The sequence below is a fragment of the Rhinichthys klamathensis genome, unplaced genomic scaffold (genome assembly GCF_029890125.1).
Source record: "Rhinichthys klamathensis goyatoka isolate OS25496 unplaced genomic scaffold, OSU_Roscu_1.1 h1tg000430l_1, whole genome shotgun sequence".
In the NCBI taxonomy this organism is placed as follows: domain Eukaryota; kingdom Metazoa; phylum Chordata; class Actinopteri; order Cypriniformes; family Leuciscidae; genus Rhinichthys; species Rhinichthys klamathensis.
Genome location: NW_026606926.1, coordinates 514313 through 528867, shown reverse-complemented (window position 1 = coordinate 528867; position 14555 = coordinate 514313). Strand labels below are relative to the sequence as shown.

Here is a 14555-nt window from a genome sequence, read left to right as displayed (position 1 = left end):
TCAAACTACGTTTTTATTTTTATTTTATTATTCATACATGCAAGACTCCCTATAGTTCCATGTCATTCCACATCTAACAGGTTCTCCTGACCAGTATTGACCTGATTTTCTGTTTATTGACCTGGACAGACGTTTTGTCTCTATCCATTTATTCCTTTTCCTTTTCCTTTTCCAGGGTGGGGTTTCATTTCCTGGCTTTGTGTTTGCAGACATTCTAAGTTCAGGCCCTCTGTTCATTAAACGCCACCGGCTAGACTAAAACCTACTGGAATCACAGATGTTAGCATTAGCATTAAAAGGGCAGGCAGGCTTTTGTAGTTATTGTGATCCTCATTATATTCAGAATTTCCTTTACTTTTAAATTTACTGTGCTGAACTGTTTACTTCAAGCAACTGAATTTTCAGGCAATGTAACAGTCATCGGGTTCACAAGCTTTGAAGATGTCTGGAATCTGAGGCCAGATTCTAATAATGTTTGTTCCTGAACATGCCCTATCTTAGCTCACATTTATGCAAGGACTGCCACAGTCGCACACTGTAATTCATTCAACCATTCAAAGCGTTAACTGGAAATATGGAGAAAGAGTGTTAACTAAAGAAATATTTGTGAATTTTAAATGTTCCTGAAAAAAAAACGTGTAGGGGAAAGTGGGGTGCGAAGTAACAGCGGTAAATTGTGCCACCTTGGTTTACTAAATTGACCATAAATAGTGCATAAATTATTATCACTGCCTGTGATTGACAGATACACATGTGAAAAGTATAAAAGCCTTTTTTACAAGGCGGGTAAAATTGATTATTGTTGCTTTATTTCCAATGGGATTTTAGAATGGGATTAATTACTCAATTTTTTTTTATGTTGATAAATGTATTTTACATATATATTGTAGATATTACATAATAATTCAGCTTACCACTTTGGTAAATTGTGTCACTATAGAAGTCATATTTCTATAGCCTTTACTTATAGCTGATTCTTTATCATTTTAGTTAATAGAAGACATCCTGACAAATAATTAGGAGAATCTGCTTTCTCATTTTTCCTTGCTTAGTGGACAACTTAAGTAAAATGTGTCACAGCTTACCCACCCTCCTATTTGTAAATAGTAAAAAGAAAAGAAGAAAAAAGTGCACATTGGGCTGGTTATAGTAAGATCAATTGAACATGTAAAAAGAAAAACAGTAAAATTTAAAAGTTTATCAAAAAGATAAATTATATGGGGTCAGGGTCCTGCTGGACTATAGGGAGGTTCTGGAAGAGTCCTTCACCTTCCTAAAATCCTTCTTTTTTTCTGTCTTCCTTCTTTCCCTCTCTCCCTCTCTCTCTCTCTTTCTCCAGCTGTCTCCAAGTGCCACGTAGCTTTCCTGCATTATTAGACAGATGGAATTCACCAACCCTACACATGAAGCTGCTATTTGCTTTCTTTCCATCTCATTTCTCTCTCACTTTGTCACCCCCTTCCCCCTCTTCACCCTCTTTGTATTCCCTGACTCATTCTCCACTTACACACACTCATATGGTTTGCTTAAAAAGTCTCACTTAATTGAAAGTAAAGACCTCAAGACTTTGGCAGCGCCGTGTCAAAAAGCCTAGTCATATCTTTGACCAGGCACATAATATCTGTTTTAACAGGTCAGGTTAAATTAATGTCCACAAATATTCAAGATTTTGGGGGCAAATGTAAAATTTTAAAGAACAGTCATTAACAACCCATATTGATCTACAGCTGATATGAATATTGGGGGGAGCAGAGCCGTATACAATCTGCAAACAGATATAAAATGTTTTAATAGAACATATGAATAGAACTGCAATTCATTTTAGAATAGCCAGGAGAAGAAAAAAAAAAAGAATGGTTCAAAGTTTTGTATTGTGCAGCATTTTTTTAAATGTACTCTTCCGCCACCTATTGGTGAATACAACCAAGTACAGTTGTCTCTCACAATGTATTGTCCTTAATTCTGGACTCATCCTGTGTGCATAAACTGGAGTAAGAGGACACTCAAAAACTTTCAACCAAACATGTTTGTTTGCAGTGGATTTCTTTCCTAAACACACACATGCATATTGGATGCATTGGCGTAGATGGACTGTGTAAGTCCCACGTGAGAGAAAGAAAGAAACAGCCAAGTTAACCTTTGCCAAATTCTGAATAATGTGCTTTTCTTCAATTCAAATCTGGAAAGAATAACCACAGCCAAGCAGCAAACCCTGCCAAGCATTTACCAAGAAAAATAAAACAAGCAATTTTCAGAAAAACGTTTTTATTTTACTAGGGATAATGCGAAACATGCTGACAATATTTTATCTACCTTTCATGATGAATTTCCTGTTTGAAACCAATAAAAGCATGAATTTTCAATAGTTTATCTTTGCAGCATGCCCTTGAGCTATGAAAGGTCATGAAGAACCACTTTGGCAAATCAGTGCTGATATAACATTGGCAAGAGAGAGATAAATAAAGTAGACTGCCAAGTTAGAAAATGGGTGTTTTATTTTAATAGGAAATACACTTTATGAAATGCACTTATGAAACATCAATATCATCTTAAAAGAACTGTCTTGAGGTTTGCAAAACAGCCTTGTTGTCTCTGGTGTTCAATAACTAGTCACATTTCAGTGGTGTAACAGTTGCAAACATCAATGCATCTTATGGAAGTCAAGTCCCCCAAGACACAGACATTAAAATTCAGTTATTTTGGGGATTTTATTTGATAAAATCAGTGGCCCAACAACAGGAAGGTATAAGGAAATGGACATCAGGAATGGATGGTGACCCAGGCTGGACTCAAAACCGTGTCCCCATGAGCACTACGGCTCTTTATATGTAGAAAGCAACACACTACACAATTCTATTTTGTAAGGTCAGTGCCTGGATATAATTTGTGCCCTATATGACGTTTACAATCTATATCACTAACTGCAAGTTTCAGACTCTTCATCCTTATCAAAAAACATTTTTTTCCATCATGGTACCAGATGCCGCTTGGCTCTGTTAAAGGATTTCAGTCCAGACAAGAAAGAAAAACCAAGCTAAAACGAGCAAATTCCACTTGATGACCATTTCCAGGGCTTCCCAATCAGTTTAGTTTAGTAAAACTGAACCACCTGAAAGCCTCGGAGGCATCGGAATGCCAATGTGTCCAGGTGGCCCAGATCTATCATGTTATATTCCAGGTGCACCTTGACCAGGCGGCTAAGGGGAGACTCGTTGCCTCGACCCCAACAGAAAGCATCACGTGGAATTGCATGGATCTTGTTGTTCGCAAATGTTGCAGAGTGCAGCCACAATGGGAGCTGCCGTGGAACCTGTTGTAAGGCGTTGTGACTCATGTCTAGCTGATGCAGAAGTGGAAGAACTCGGAAGGCACCAAGGGCCACCTTGGTGATCTTGTTTCTTGCTAGTCCTAGGTGCTCCAACTGAGGCAATGAAATAAAAGCATCCTTAGTTATGCTAGATATTAAGTTTCCTTCCAAGTTGAGGGTCTTTATGGTCCAGGGTAGATTGTGAGGAACCTGCTTCAAAGAATTGCCCTCTAAATTTAAACTCTCAAGGTTACTGGCATTCAGTAGTGCTGCTTTCCCAAGTCCTTTATTGGTCAATCTATTTGCACTTAGATCCAGCACCTGCAGCTCCGCCACACCCCAGAACATGTCGCCTTGAAGACTTTGAATGCGGTTGCCTCTGAGATAGAGTTCTTGAAGACTGAGGGGCAGCTGCAGCGGAACAGAGGAAAGCTGGTTGTAGGAAAGTGTAAGTGTTCGAAGTTTGCCCAAAGGAAGAAGAACTCCCGGAGGGATAGTAGACGATTTGTTCCCCAGGCTGTTGTTGCTCAGGCTGAGGATCAGAAGGCCTGGGCAGCGTCCGAAGGCTGCATCAGACATCACACTTATCTGGTTCCCATCCAGCCGTAGTTCCTCGAGAGTAACTGGCAGGTCGGTGGGAATGCTTTGGAGAAGGTTCCGCTCCACGTATAGTCTCTTTAGGCTCTGGGTCCCTTCAAAGGAACCCTCAATCGACGCATCTCTTAAACGATTGTTGCTTAACACCAGGAACTCCATGGAGTCGTACTCGGAGAGCAAGTTCAACTGAATGCTATCGATGTGGTTGTTCATTAAGAGGATGTAACGGGAGTTAAATGGAATTCCATAAGGTATTTTGCCCAAATCTTTGTCGGAACACTGCACAACCCTGGAAAACAAGAGGTCATATAACATGTCAAATTAAAGCATAGAAATTGAAGCAGTACTCAGTAGCATAAGGAAAATTCTTAAAGCAACACCAAGTAACTTTTCCTCTGCGGGTCGCCCTACGGGTTGGAAGCGGAATTGTCCATTACCGCTGTCGTAAATAATTTAGCCTACCGCAGCCTACTGTCGCACGCACGCTCGTTGTTTATCCAGCACCGGCTTTGGAATGAACGATGTCCACAGACAAGGTAGAGTATGTTGCATGATTTCATGAAAGTATGATGTATTGCGACATCAGAAACGAAGAAAAACAAAATGACTATTGTAACGCTTGACGTAAAGCAAGTCAAATTTGTAGTTTTCTTATGTCTCATTAGAACTACAGAAACTCGACCCGATCTGGCAATCTTACATAGCGTGGTTATAGCAGATATAGGACCGCAAAGCGGAGGCATAAGTGCCTTTCACCCTATTACGACTTGATGAACCACTGAAACGATTTTGGAAAAATTATTTTAAGGTAAAAAATCTTACTCAGTGTTTCTTTAAGCATGTTGTTTTAAGACCTAGCAGAAACATACCTCCCATAGCAGGAACATTCTGAGGGACAGTAGTGATCTTCAAAATAGGGAAAATACGAAGGTGTTGTTGGCTTCAATTTCCGCTCTCGTTTTAACTTTTTTGCTTTTTTTGCTTTTTTCAAAACTTTGGGTGTTGTCTTCACCTTTCCTTTGATTGACTTTTTTTTCTTCGCTTTTAGTGTTGTATTGTCTTTAAGTTTGGCACCTGCTGCTTTTTTGGGGAGTTTTGCCAAAAAAGTACTCGGAGGGGCCTTTGATGGAAGTAGAGTAACTGATTCTTTAAGCAAGTGCAGGACAGGTTGGAAGGCAGTGGCCATGGCAGGAGGAGTGGTATATTGATTGACTGTTGGAGATAGATGTTCCTCACCCTCCACTTCTTGTAAATAGGTGGTATTCCATGCAGTGAGGACGGGTTTGGCTAAGAATGCATCCGACAGATTTTGTCCTTGCTGATCCTCTTTTTCTTTGACTTCCTTCTTTATTACATCACTTTCTGTGTGCCCTTTTGTATGTTTCTCGCTTTCTGTTTTCTTTATATCATGCTCTTCAGTTCTCTTACTGTGAACTGTGTCTGTTTCTTCATCCACCCCTTGGACTGTGGCTTTTTCTTCACTTCTTTTCTCCTTTCCAGTGTTGAGAGCCTCCATCAACTGATCAAGTCTCTGCTCGGCCCAAAGATCACCTTCTACAGATACATTCCGCAGGACTGTCACATTTACACCTATAAGAGTGAATACACCTTTGTGAACTTTACAAACAATTTACTCCTCACAAATAAATGATTAAGTTGCTTTTAGGACATTTAAATACATAATACATTTTACTATATACATTTAAAATAGAAAGATCATTTGGGCAATCTACATTACATGATTAAATAACTGCACTGAGAGTCATTATGTAGGGATGTTACTGACAAACTACAAAAAAAATTTCATAATACAAATAAAAGTACATATATGAATTGAACATAATTGCATGTTTATTAGTCCAAATGCATGTCAGAATTCTGTACTTAACCTTAAAACACAGACCTAACAAAATATTAAGTAAAAGTAATAATTTAATAATGAGTAAATAATAATTTAAATGAGTTAAATAGTGAATGAACACTTACTCGGCTGAAGCACAAAAGTGTGTACAGGCACAGCAAAAATCCAAAACAGCAGCATTGGAGGCTTCATTTTTGGCTAAAAATGGCTAAGGAGAAGAAAACAATTTTCTAATTACCATGTGAAAAATTGATCGTTAAATTTATTTGTCTGCCGTAAAGGTCTGTGGCGATTAACCAAGCACTTGGAGACTGAAATAAAAACGTTACACACATGAAATGGCTGACAACCAAAATAAAGGTGCCATGAAGCATCTGAATGGCTTCCATTTACAAGCAGTAACTGATCGTGAGCAATAAATCCAGATCTTGAAGATTTTTTTAATGAGATCTGCCCGGCAGGCACAGCTTACCTGGAGTGTGTTCAAGGTGAGTATGTGGTGTCCTTCAGATGTATAAGTCCTTGTTTTCTGCAGATATGGAAGACATGCTGGCTTCCTGTGTTGCACAGACTGTCTTTACACCACCGAGAGTGACTCAGTACACACATACACAAACAAATAGATGCGCATACGGACTAATGGACGCATTTAAAGACTCTCCTTCTCCCTAATGCAATTCCACATACACACTCAGGAAAATGAAACACTCTTAAGTAAAAGCTCTCTTCAAAGACACTTTTCATTACGGGAATTTTCTCACTCACACACTAAATCCAGAAAAATCTAACGGATCATTTAAGGGGAACGGAGATAGACTTACGTTAGAGAGGTCAAAGGTCAGGATTTTAAGGATTCACACTATTTGCCTTACTTTCACAGACACCAGTGCCGACCTACTGGCACCACAATGACAAGTGTTTCCCTAAAAGGTCTGTGACATTTGACCTTTCAAAAGGTTCATAATTAGCTGGGTGAGGTGAGACAAAACTTTTGGAAGAAGAAAGTAAAGCTATTTTTCTAAAGGGCATAACCAAATATTTAAGACCGAGAATTAAAATGTAAAAGTTTCATAATCTGTCATTGTAAAAACCATTTTTGTTTAACCACTATTCTAAAATTGTAATAGATACAAAATATCAAACCAAGAGACAAGTGCAAACAAATGGTGCAAAACCTTTTGTCAGAAATTCCTCCACTTTTCTGGGGCATTTTTGCGAACCACTACCTAACTCTGAATTTGTCCCAGTGGAGCTTTATCAGACACAGATTTATCCAGAGTGTGAGAAGATAAAAATACGATTAAAAAAAAGATGTTTGCTGCCACCACCAAGCAGCAGGAGAGAAGCGTGTCAGCTGGCAGGCAAATATAGAGACAACATGAATAAAATTATCTGAACAATATTATTAATTCTATGAATTCATCAAATGTATCTGTAAAACACGTTTCACAATGAATGTTGACTAATTTCTCAATAATTTTTCTGACATTTTCCATGGGCCCCCTAGCACCCCCTTGAGGCCCCCTGGACTAACAGTTTCAAACCGTTAAGACAAGTATAAACCATTAAGACAAGTATTTCTATGTAACTTAATAAGTGGACAACAATGTAGCCCCTCACAGGCTGACACAGCGGGTCTTGCACTCAAGTTTTTTAAGGATGTTTAAGCTACCACACCTGAAAAACACATCTAAAATACTTCATTATATAGACTAAAATACAGCAAAGGGTGAAGTTTATATATATTAAAATACAAATAAAAAAGATGTTATAAAATCATGAATAATAATTTTATATACATAAAAAATAGGAAGCATTTACAAAAATAGGCATTAAAAAAACGGATTTAGTTCTTACAATAAACCACAAGGGGATGGTAGAGGACCGTTTAACTTTTCAAACGCTCACCCAGACTGACCACTCCGTTACATAAGAATTCAGGTCAGAATTGTATATAGAACCGGATCGTTTATCCAACAAACTTTTCCAGCTACCTGTTTATGAAGTTCTACTGTCATCAACACACATATAAAACAGTAGGACACTGAGAAATGTTTCAATACTATCATACTGACGCAGGGGCCCTGAGGTCTAGATGGACAGAATGAGGGAACCACAAAGACTCGGGAAAAGAAAGGACAGTGTTAGTCTCACTATCTGCTGGGATGAGGAAAGAACCTGGGGCAGTTTGTTCAGGACAAACCACCTGTATGGGAAAAGTGACAATCAACTGTTTGGAAAATGGCAACAGGGAGGGAGTAAAGGGTGTCATCTCACATGCAATCTTAAAAAGAGCTTATATTTGAGCTGAATATTGATATAATATATCTGAACGCTGCATTTGCAGGCCTAATACCAGTATTGCTACTCATTTAAGATGGTGTCAGTGGTAAACACTTCACATGTGTTGAAAGACAGCAATGACACACCTAGACTCAACACTAAAGCTTTTGTTAACTCTCCTGTGTGCACAATGCTGTAATGACGCACACCTGGTCAGGAGACAGCTGATCAGACAGCTGTCCAATTACATTTGCTCAAAGGACTGTAATTTCAACACGGCTTGTTGTTTATGAATGCAAATATCCTAAAATTAAAGTTGACAGTCTGTATTTTGCCCGAACAGTGATGAAGTCAAAGACAGCTAATAGAAACCTCATGGTTGATTGTCCAAATCGACAGTTTAGATCTGAAACAAAAGCAAATGTTTTAGCTTTGAAAAGGACTAATTGACTGCACTTTGTGTGAGTTTGAGTGTGAGTGTGTGCAGGCTACATAAACACTTATTCATCAATCCACTCAATAACCAATCCACCGCCGCAATGAAGTTTCCACAACAATTCGCTATTAAATGTGTACACTGAAGGTTAAAAAGATTATTTAGACTCATATGTGAATTCATTAAAGCCCAAAGTATTCTTCAGTTGACGCAAACGTTTAGCATACATACAGCAAAACGCCTAAACCCAAAATATACTTCAGTTTTGACGCAAACGTTTAGCGTATACGTAGCCTACAGTAAAACGCATAAGCCCAAAGTATACTTAAGTTTTGATGCAAACAAACACATGCGCACAAGAAAGTTTCATCTTTGTCTGGTGTCTGCTATTTCTGTACAGAAGTTATGACCGATAAAAACGTACTTGTTTAAACTAGAATTGCCCACCGGTTCTGAGTGATAGGCTAAGGAGAACACAGCGGACAATCAATATCTTCCATACTTTACTGGGATTTTATAGTAAGCCTATTGCTCCAACAACAATTCTCAAGAGTCAGGTGACTGGTGAAAATGTACGTGACTACACCATGTTTCTGAATATGCTTGGCTCTTTTCTATTATTGTATTATCATTTGATGATACACCACTGCCACGTTCAATAAAAATATACACAAAATCTCTTTTAATGACATCTCTGTATGCGGTAATAGCACGTTAATTGCTTTAGGTAAATAAAACAGAATTTTGTGATTAAATATAATACTATAACACTAAACTTTGATAGACATTTGAAAGAAAACAAGTTTGCGCATTGAACATGACAATGACATATTTACCCAAAAGTAACACATTTTTGCTGCATTCAAATCTGGTAAGTAAATAAGATGTGATAAATAAGAATGCTTATACAAAAGTAACACACCTGTTTATTGAACATAAAGTGATAAACAGACAATGTTTGAAGTCAAAAAGCCCATTAAATTCCCATGATTCCCATTTCGGATCCCGTCCACCGTGGGTGGTTCAAACTTTGACCTGATGCTGAGGAACACCTGGGTCTCTCACAGAGTAATTTACCCACCAAGAAAGCGCTTTCTGGTTTTGCGTAGAACCTGACTGGAATGTGGTATTATTTTCAATAGAAATGGTCAAGTTTCTGCCGAAACTAGTGATGCTTCTATTGAAAACAGAAGGGGAAACAGAGGAAGAAGAGCCAGAGTGAGAACACAATGACATTGACTGAGATAGGATATCCCCTCCCCTCAACCAAAGACCCATCTGCCATTTTCTCTGTCTGCTGGGGGTTTAAAAGGTCATAGGTCGCAGACAGTGATCAATTTGTTTGTGTCACGGTCATACAGTACAGAGCAAATGAACTCTATGCTTGCCTTATCTTTATACGCATATAAAACCTTATCAACCGTCTGTCTCTCTGATGTCACTAACTACAGGACAATCTGTCTGCCGCCCATGTCTCTAACAGAAAAGCCTGTGTACATGTTTAAACACAGCTCACCGCTAATTCTGGCTCGGTCTCACAACCTAGAGCCGATCACCAGAAGGTTTCTAAAGTAGAAGTTGAGCAACCGATCTTGAGAAGCACTTCACTTTAGTCCTGGATGACCGGAAACTGACCGCACGCTGCCAGTCACACATGCACAAACATAGACTTTCAGGCACTTCCCTCGTCTAGAACATCCAAATATTTTCACGGATCCATCCTTCTTTCATGAGATCTTTGAGGCCTGAAGCGGGGCCCCGGCAGGCCCCTGCTCTGTTGTCTTAACCCTGCCTAGAATATCCCAGCGTATTACTGCCCTCATGTTTTCATTGGACATGTGGGTCGGTCAATGTGTAGAGAGGAGCTCAAAGTCTTTGGAAAGCACTGAGAGCAATAAAAAAAAGCGAGGAGATGTGTTGAAAGAAAAAATGAGATACATGTGTCATGTTGTTGACGAATGGGAAATTTATAACTCAACCCCTAACATTAGGGTCAGAGAACATTATATTTTCAAAATACTATATACAGGTATCTATAAACCTTTTGGGAATAGCAACTTGTTAAGAATATAACCAAATTTAGAGAAATGTATGTTTAAAACAAGAAATATATATGGTCTAAATGACCTCAAATCAAATCTGACAACCATTAAGGTCAGAGTTGATTGAGTTTGTCTTGATGACGGGAAGTTGCATTCCTGACTCCACTTTAACATGTAAGAATGAGACTGATGTAAAAGACAGAACAATCTATATAATGGAGCTCTCTATCTGTGAGGATTATTAAACGCATGCACACAGACAGACACATACAGGCATTGTATTGATTTGTGCACATATGTAGGACGCTAGAGACTAAGACACAGCTGGTGATATTCTGATGATAATGCAAAATACAAAGATAGAGAGAGGGAGACAGATTTCCAGAGTGCTGTTTAAAAGCCTGCCAAGTTAGACTGTGATTTTAAAATTGGCTGTAACCTACTGTATGAATATTCAAAGGACCATATGTACTGTGTGTGTGTGTGTGTGTGTGTGTGTGTGTGTGTGTGTGTTATTTGGACTTTAAAGCACACCATATGCTTCATCATGACGCATGTATCAATGCTGGATTTCCCGATCAATCAAACACACGCACACACAATCCCAGAGTGCCATAACAACAATTAAAATATGCACTAAAAACAGATGCAATTCTAATTCACAATGCGTCTAATTGCACCATCTTTGATTTAAGAGCTATAGCAGAGGGAAGGATCTAATAAAACTTTAAGATTTTAAATGTAAATCTCACAAAGTATAATACCATAAACATTTGCCAAATTTGTCAGCGTTACAATTTAATTCTACTTTCTAAGGACTGGATATTCTATAGATAGCCATAGTTTTATGTTTTTTTTTAAATGTATCCATCTAATAGTATTTATGGTAGAAACAAGTGTTGTGTCAACTTAACAGTTGCATATCTATTTATAATATTTTTATTTTTCTATTTTTATTTTTATTATAAATCCGTCTTTACATGAAAATGCATGGCTACCTTCATATTTTAGCTACAGCTAGAAGCTTTATCAATTTTAGCATCATATTACCAGAAAGTGTCAGAAGCTATGTTTCCACTCAAAGTTACGCATTTAACTTATGCGCGAAATTGGAATATTGCATAATACATAAGGCAGCATGTCCATCTCATGTGTTCAAAAGAACAAAATCGTCACTTCCTGGGAAATTGGTGCAAAACATCTAATAAAAATGAAAGTTTTTTCTTTATCATAACTGACTTGAAACGCAATAAATGCGGTCATTTTATCTTGCGTTCGGATGCTGGTGTTTGAGAAAGAAATCGTGTGAGACTCTTTTGGAAGGTTAATATACCAAATCATTCTGATGCTAGCTCAGGCATTTCACATCCACTATTTAGTCCACAAAGTCACGTGAGTTTTAGGTTGCGCATCGAGGGATTATTCGGTAAATGTGTTTCCATCGTAGTTCTTCTTAACCGATAAAAAATGTATCCACCTCAAAGGAGTGCATGCATTTTTTATGCACATTTTTAGAATGTATGCGCGTCTTGGCGTTTCCAGCCATTGTTTTTTTTATGAAATATCCCAAAATGTGCATAAAAATGCGTAGATGGAAAAATAGCTAGTGGCATCAAAAATTTTTAAACTCATGACATAATTACAGTAATTTACAATAACTTAACAATAATATTATAAAATATACATATACATATATATCCCAAATATTGCAGAGTGCTTTCAAGAGAACAAGGGTAAAAGGCCACCCATGAGCGCATTAGAGTGGCAGACTTCTAGAGACACTGCTGATTTGTCTGGTGGTGAGATCTAGGCTTAAACTGTGCGCCTCTGCAGGGGGGTCAGGTTGGCGAGACGTATTATTATGTCATGACAGCTCTCATTGGCAAACTTGTGTTTTGGGGGAGGCAGGAGGTTGGCTGTGGGGGGCCTGATAGGTGACGCCAAAGACGACCAAGACTGCATGACAACAGACCTCTCATTGGCTGCATAGTGGCTCTTTTAACCAATCATGCAGTCCCTTGAGTAGAGGAAAAAAAACAGATGCTTAGCATTGTGTGAAAGTGCACTCTCTCGAACTAAGGAGAGACGGTGAGAGAGAGAGAGGTTTTGAGTTGTCGAGTTGAGTTTTCCAAAAGACAATTCATCTTTCTCAAGGTGCTGTGATGCGTTTCACAAAAGGAGATAACGCAACAGTTCAGAGATCATATTTGCATTTTAATAGAGCTTGAAATGCTCATGTACAAAAGCAAACCACCTTCACGCTTCTTCCATCCTTTAGATTTCCCTTCCCAAGGGTTCATTTTAGAAGCTTTCCTTGCAAACTTTGAAAGCAATACGTCTGGGTACGGCTTAGCATGTCTGCCGTAGACAGATGTTCATTTCATAAGCTTGTGTCTCTCTCGCTCGGATCATGATATGTTTTTAGGTCAGGCTGAACAGACACTGTGCAAGAGCAGATAAAACTGATTTCAGAGGGTTAGGAAAGATCAGAAATAACCCTTTCAGTGTCCAGAAAACTCATTTTTAGCTATTAATAATGAGATTTTCAAACAAAATGTCAGGGTGAACTGGCATCAGCTGAAGTTGATATCAAACTGCTTATTAATATTTCAAAGAATGAATAAATAAATCACAATCATGTGTTGCATCCTAAAGTCATCTGGTCCAAACAACTTTAAATTTCAGTTACTTTGACCTTTTCATGGCAAAGCAAGGTTAGTTCAGAGGTTGTAAATGCCATGTGGTGTGACTCCTGATTTTTCTGAATTAATTATTCATAACATTTGTTAAAAAATATACATATTTATAAATTTTTTTTAAAAAAGTATTACTTTTTATTTGATGGTTAAACCACATGACATTTATTATTTATCATTTCGTTTTTGGAAATATTGTTATGAGGTGATGAGGTCAGTGTACAGCACAGTATTCAGCAAGCAGACAAAGGGCCTATTCAGCTTGAAAACACATATTAAAGCTTGTACTGACACCTATCTGAACAAAACTCATCCCCACAACCAATCTACTGCCTTTTACCCTGGATACAAACTATAAATAACTGTCAAATCCACCCTGTTGAGAGAATTTCAATAATAACACTGTCAAATTGGTTTGTCCCCTAAGAAAGGCTGTTTTCTCCCCATCCTGAAGGGTGTTTAAATTAGAAGAGTGTCTCTCAGTCTCAATCTAGATAAGTCACTGTGTTTCCATGTCAACCTGTCTCAGATCGAACCACCGGCTGACATGTTGATGATTAATGTTGTAGAGCCTTGGCTTGTTTGCTTGCACCGATGGAAAATGTGCCAATTTTTCTACTCCCCCCCCCCCAAAAAAAAGATATGGCCAGATTAGGATGTTAAATCCTGGTCATTGGCTGTTGCTGTTCTGGACTTGTGCACAGAGATTCAAACAAGTGAATCATTTCATGTTGATCTGCGAACAAACCGATTCACTAAAACAATTATGCTAACATATATGACTGCTTCCACATGCGCGACAGTTTGTTTACACGCAGTCTTGACAGAAACTGAGGGGCCAGTCTGTTCTGCTCCAGGAACGCCAGACAATCCACTTAAAATGAAGAGAGCCCAGGCTGTCCCTTCTCATCATGGTGTGGTAAAGTGAAGACCAGACCCTCAAATCTCCACTGAGCTGTGCCAGTTTGGGGGGAAATATAAAGCCGGTGTAATTTTATAATGCACTGAGTGTTTATGTACAGACACAGTAGTAATCCAGTCTTTTGAGTGGATTAAATTGGATTGTCTGGAAACCTTCTTCCTTCTGCACTCTAGTGCACACACAAACACTCACTTAAACATTTGCTATATCTAAATAGGGAAATATCATAGATTGATCGTTTTTATTAAAAAAAACAATAGTTTAAGCTCTTGCATACACTTGTTTTATGGTTTATATGAATGATATGAATACGTTCTACAAACTCTCTCTTTATATACATAGTTAATCATAGGAAAAAAAGTATATTTCTGGCTTTTTTCTAGGAATTCTGAACTTAAAACAAAAATCGGA

General features: G+C 38.2%; 1 protein-coding gene across 1 annotated transcript; it reads right to left on the bottom strand.

Moving 5' to 3' along the window:
- Positions 1–3075: 3075 nt before the first annotated feature.
- Positions 3076–5975, bottom strand: LOC130071147 (decorin). The gene is made up of 3 exons (XM_056235783.1): positions 5891–5975; positions 4774–5494; positions 3076–4193 (listed from the first exon to the last, which is right to left on the bottom strand). The coding sequence occupies exons 1-3, from the start codon at positions 5955–5957 to the stop codon at positions 3092–3094; spliced, it is 1890 nt and encodes a 629-aa protein (XP_056091758.1). The 5' UTR covers positions 5958–5975; the 3' UTR covers positions 3076–3091.
- Between the last annotated feature and the right edge of the window lie 8580 nt (positions 5976–14555).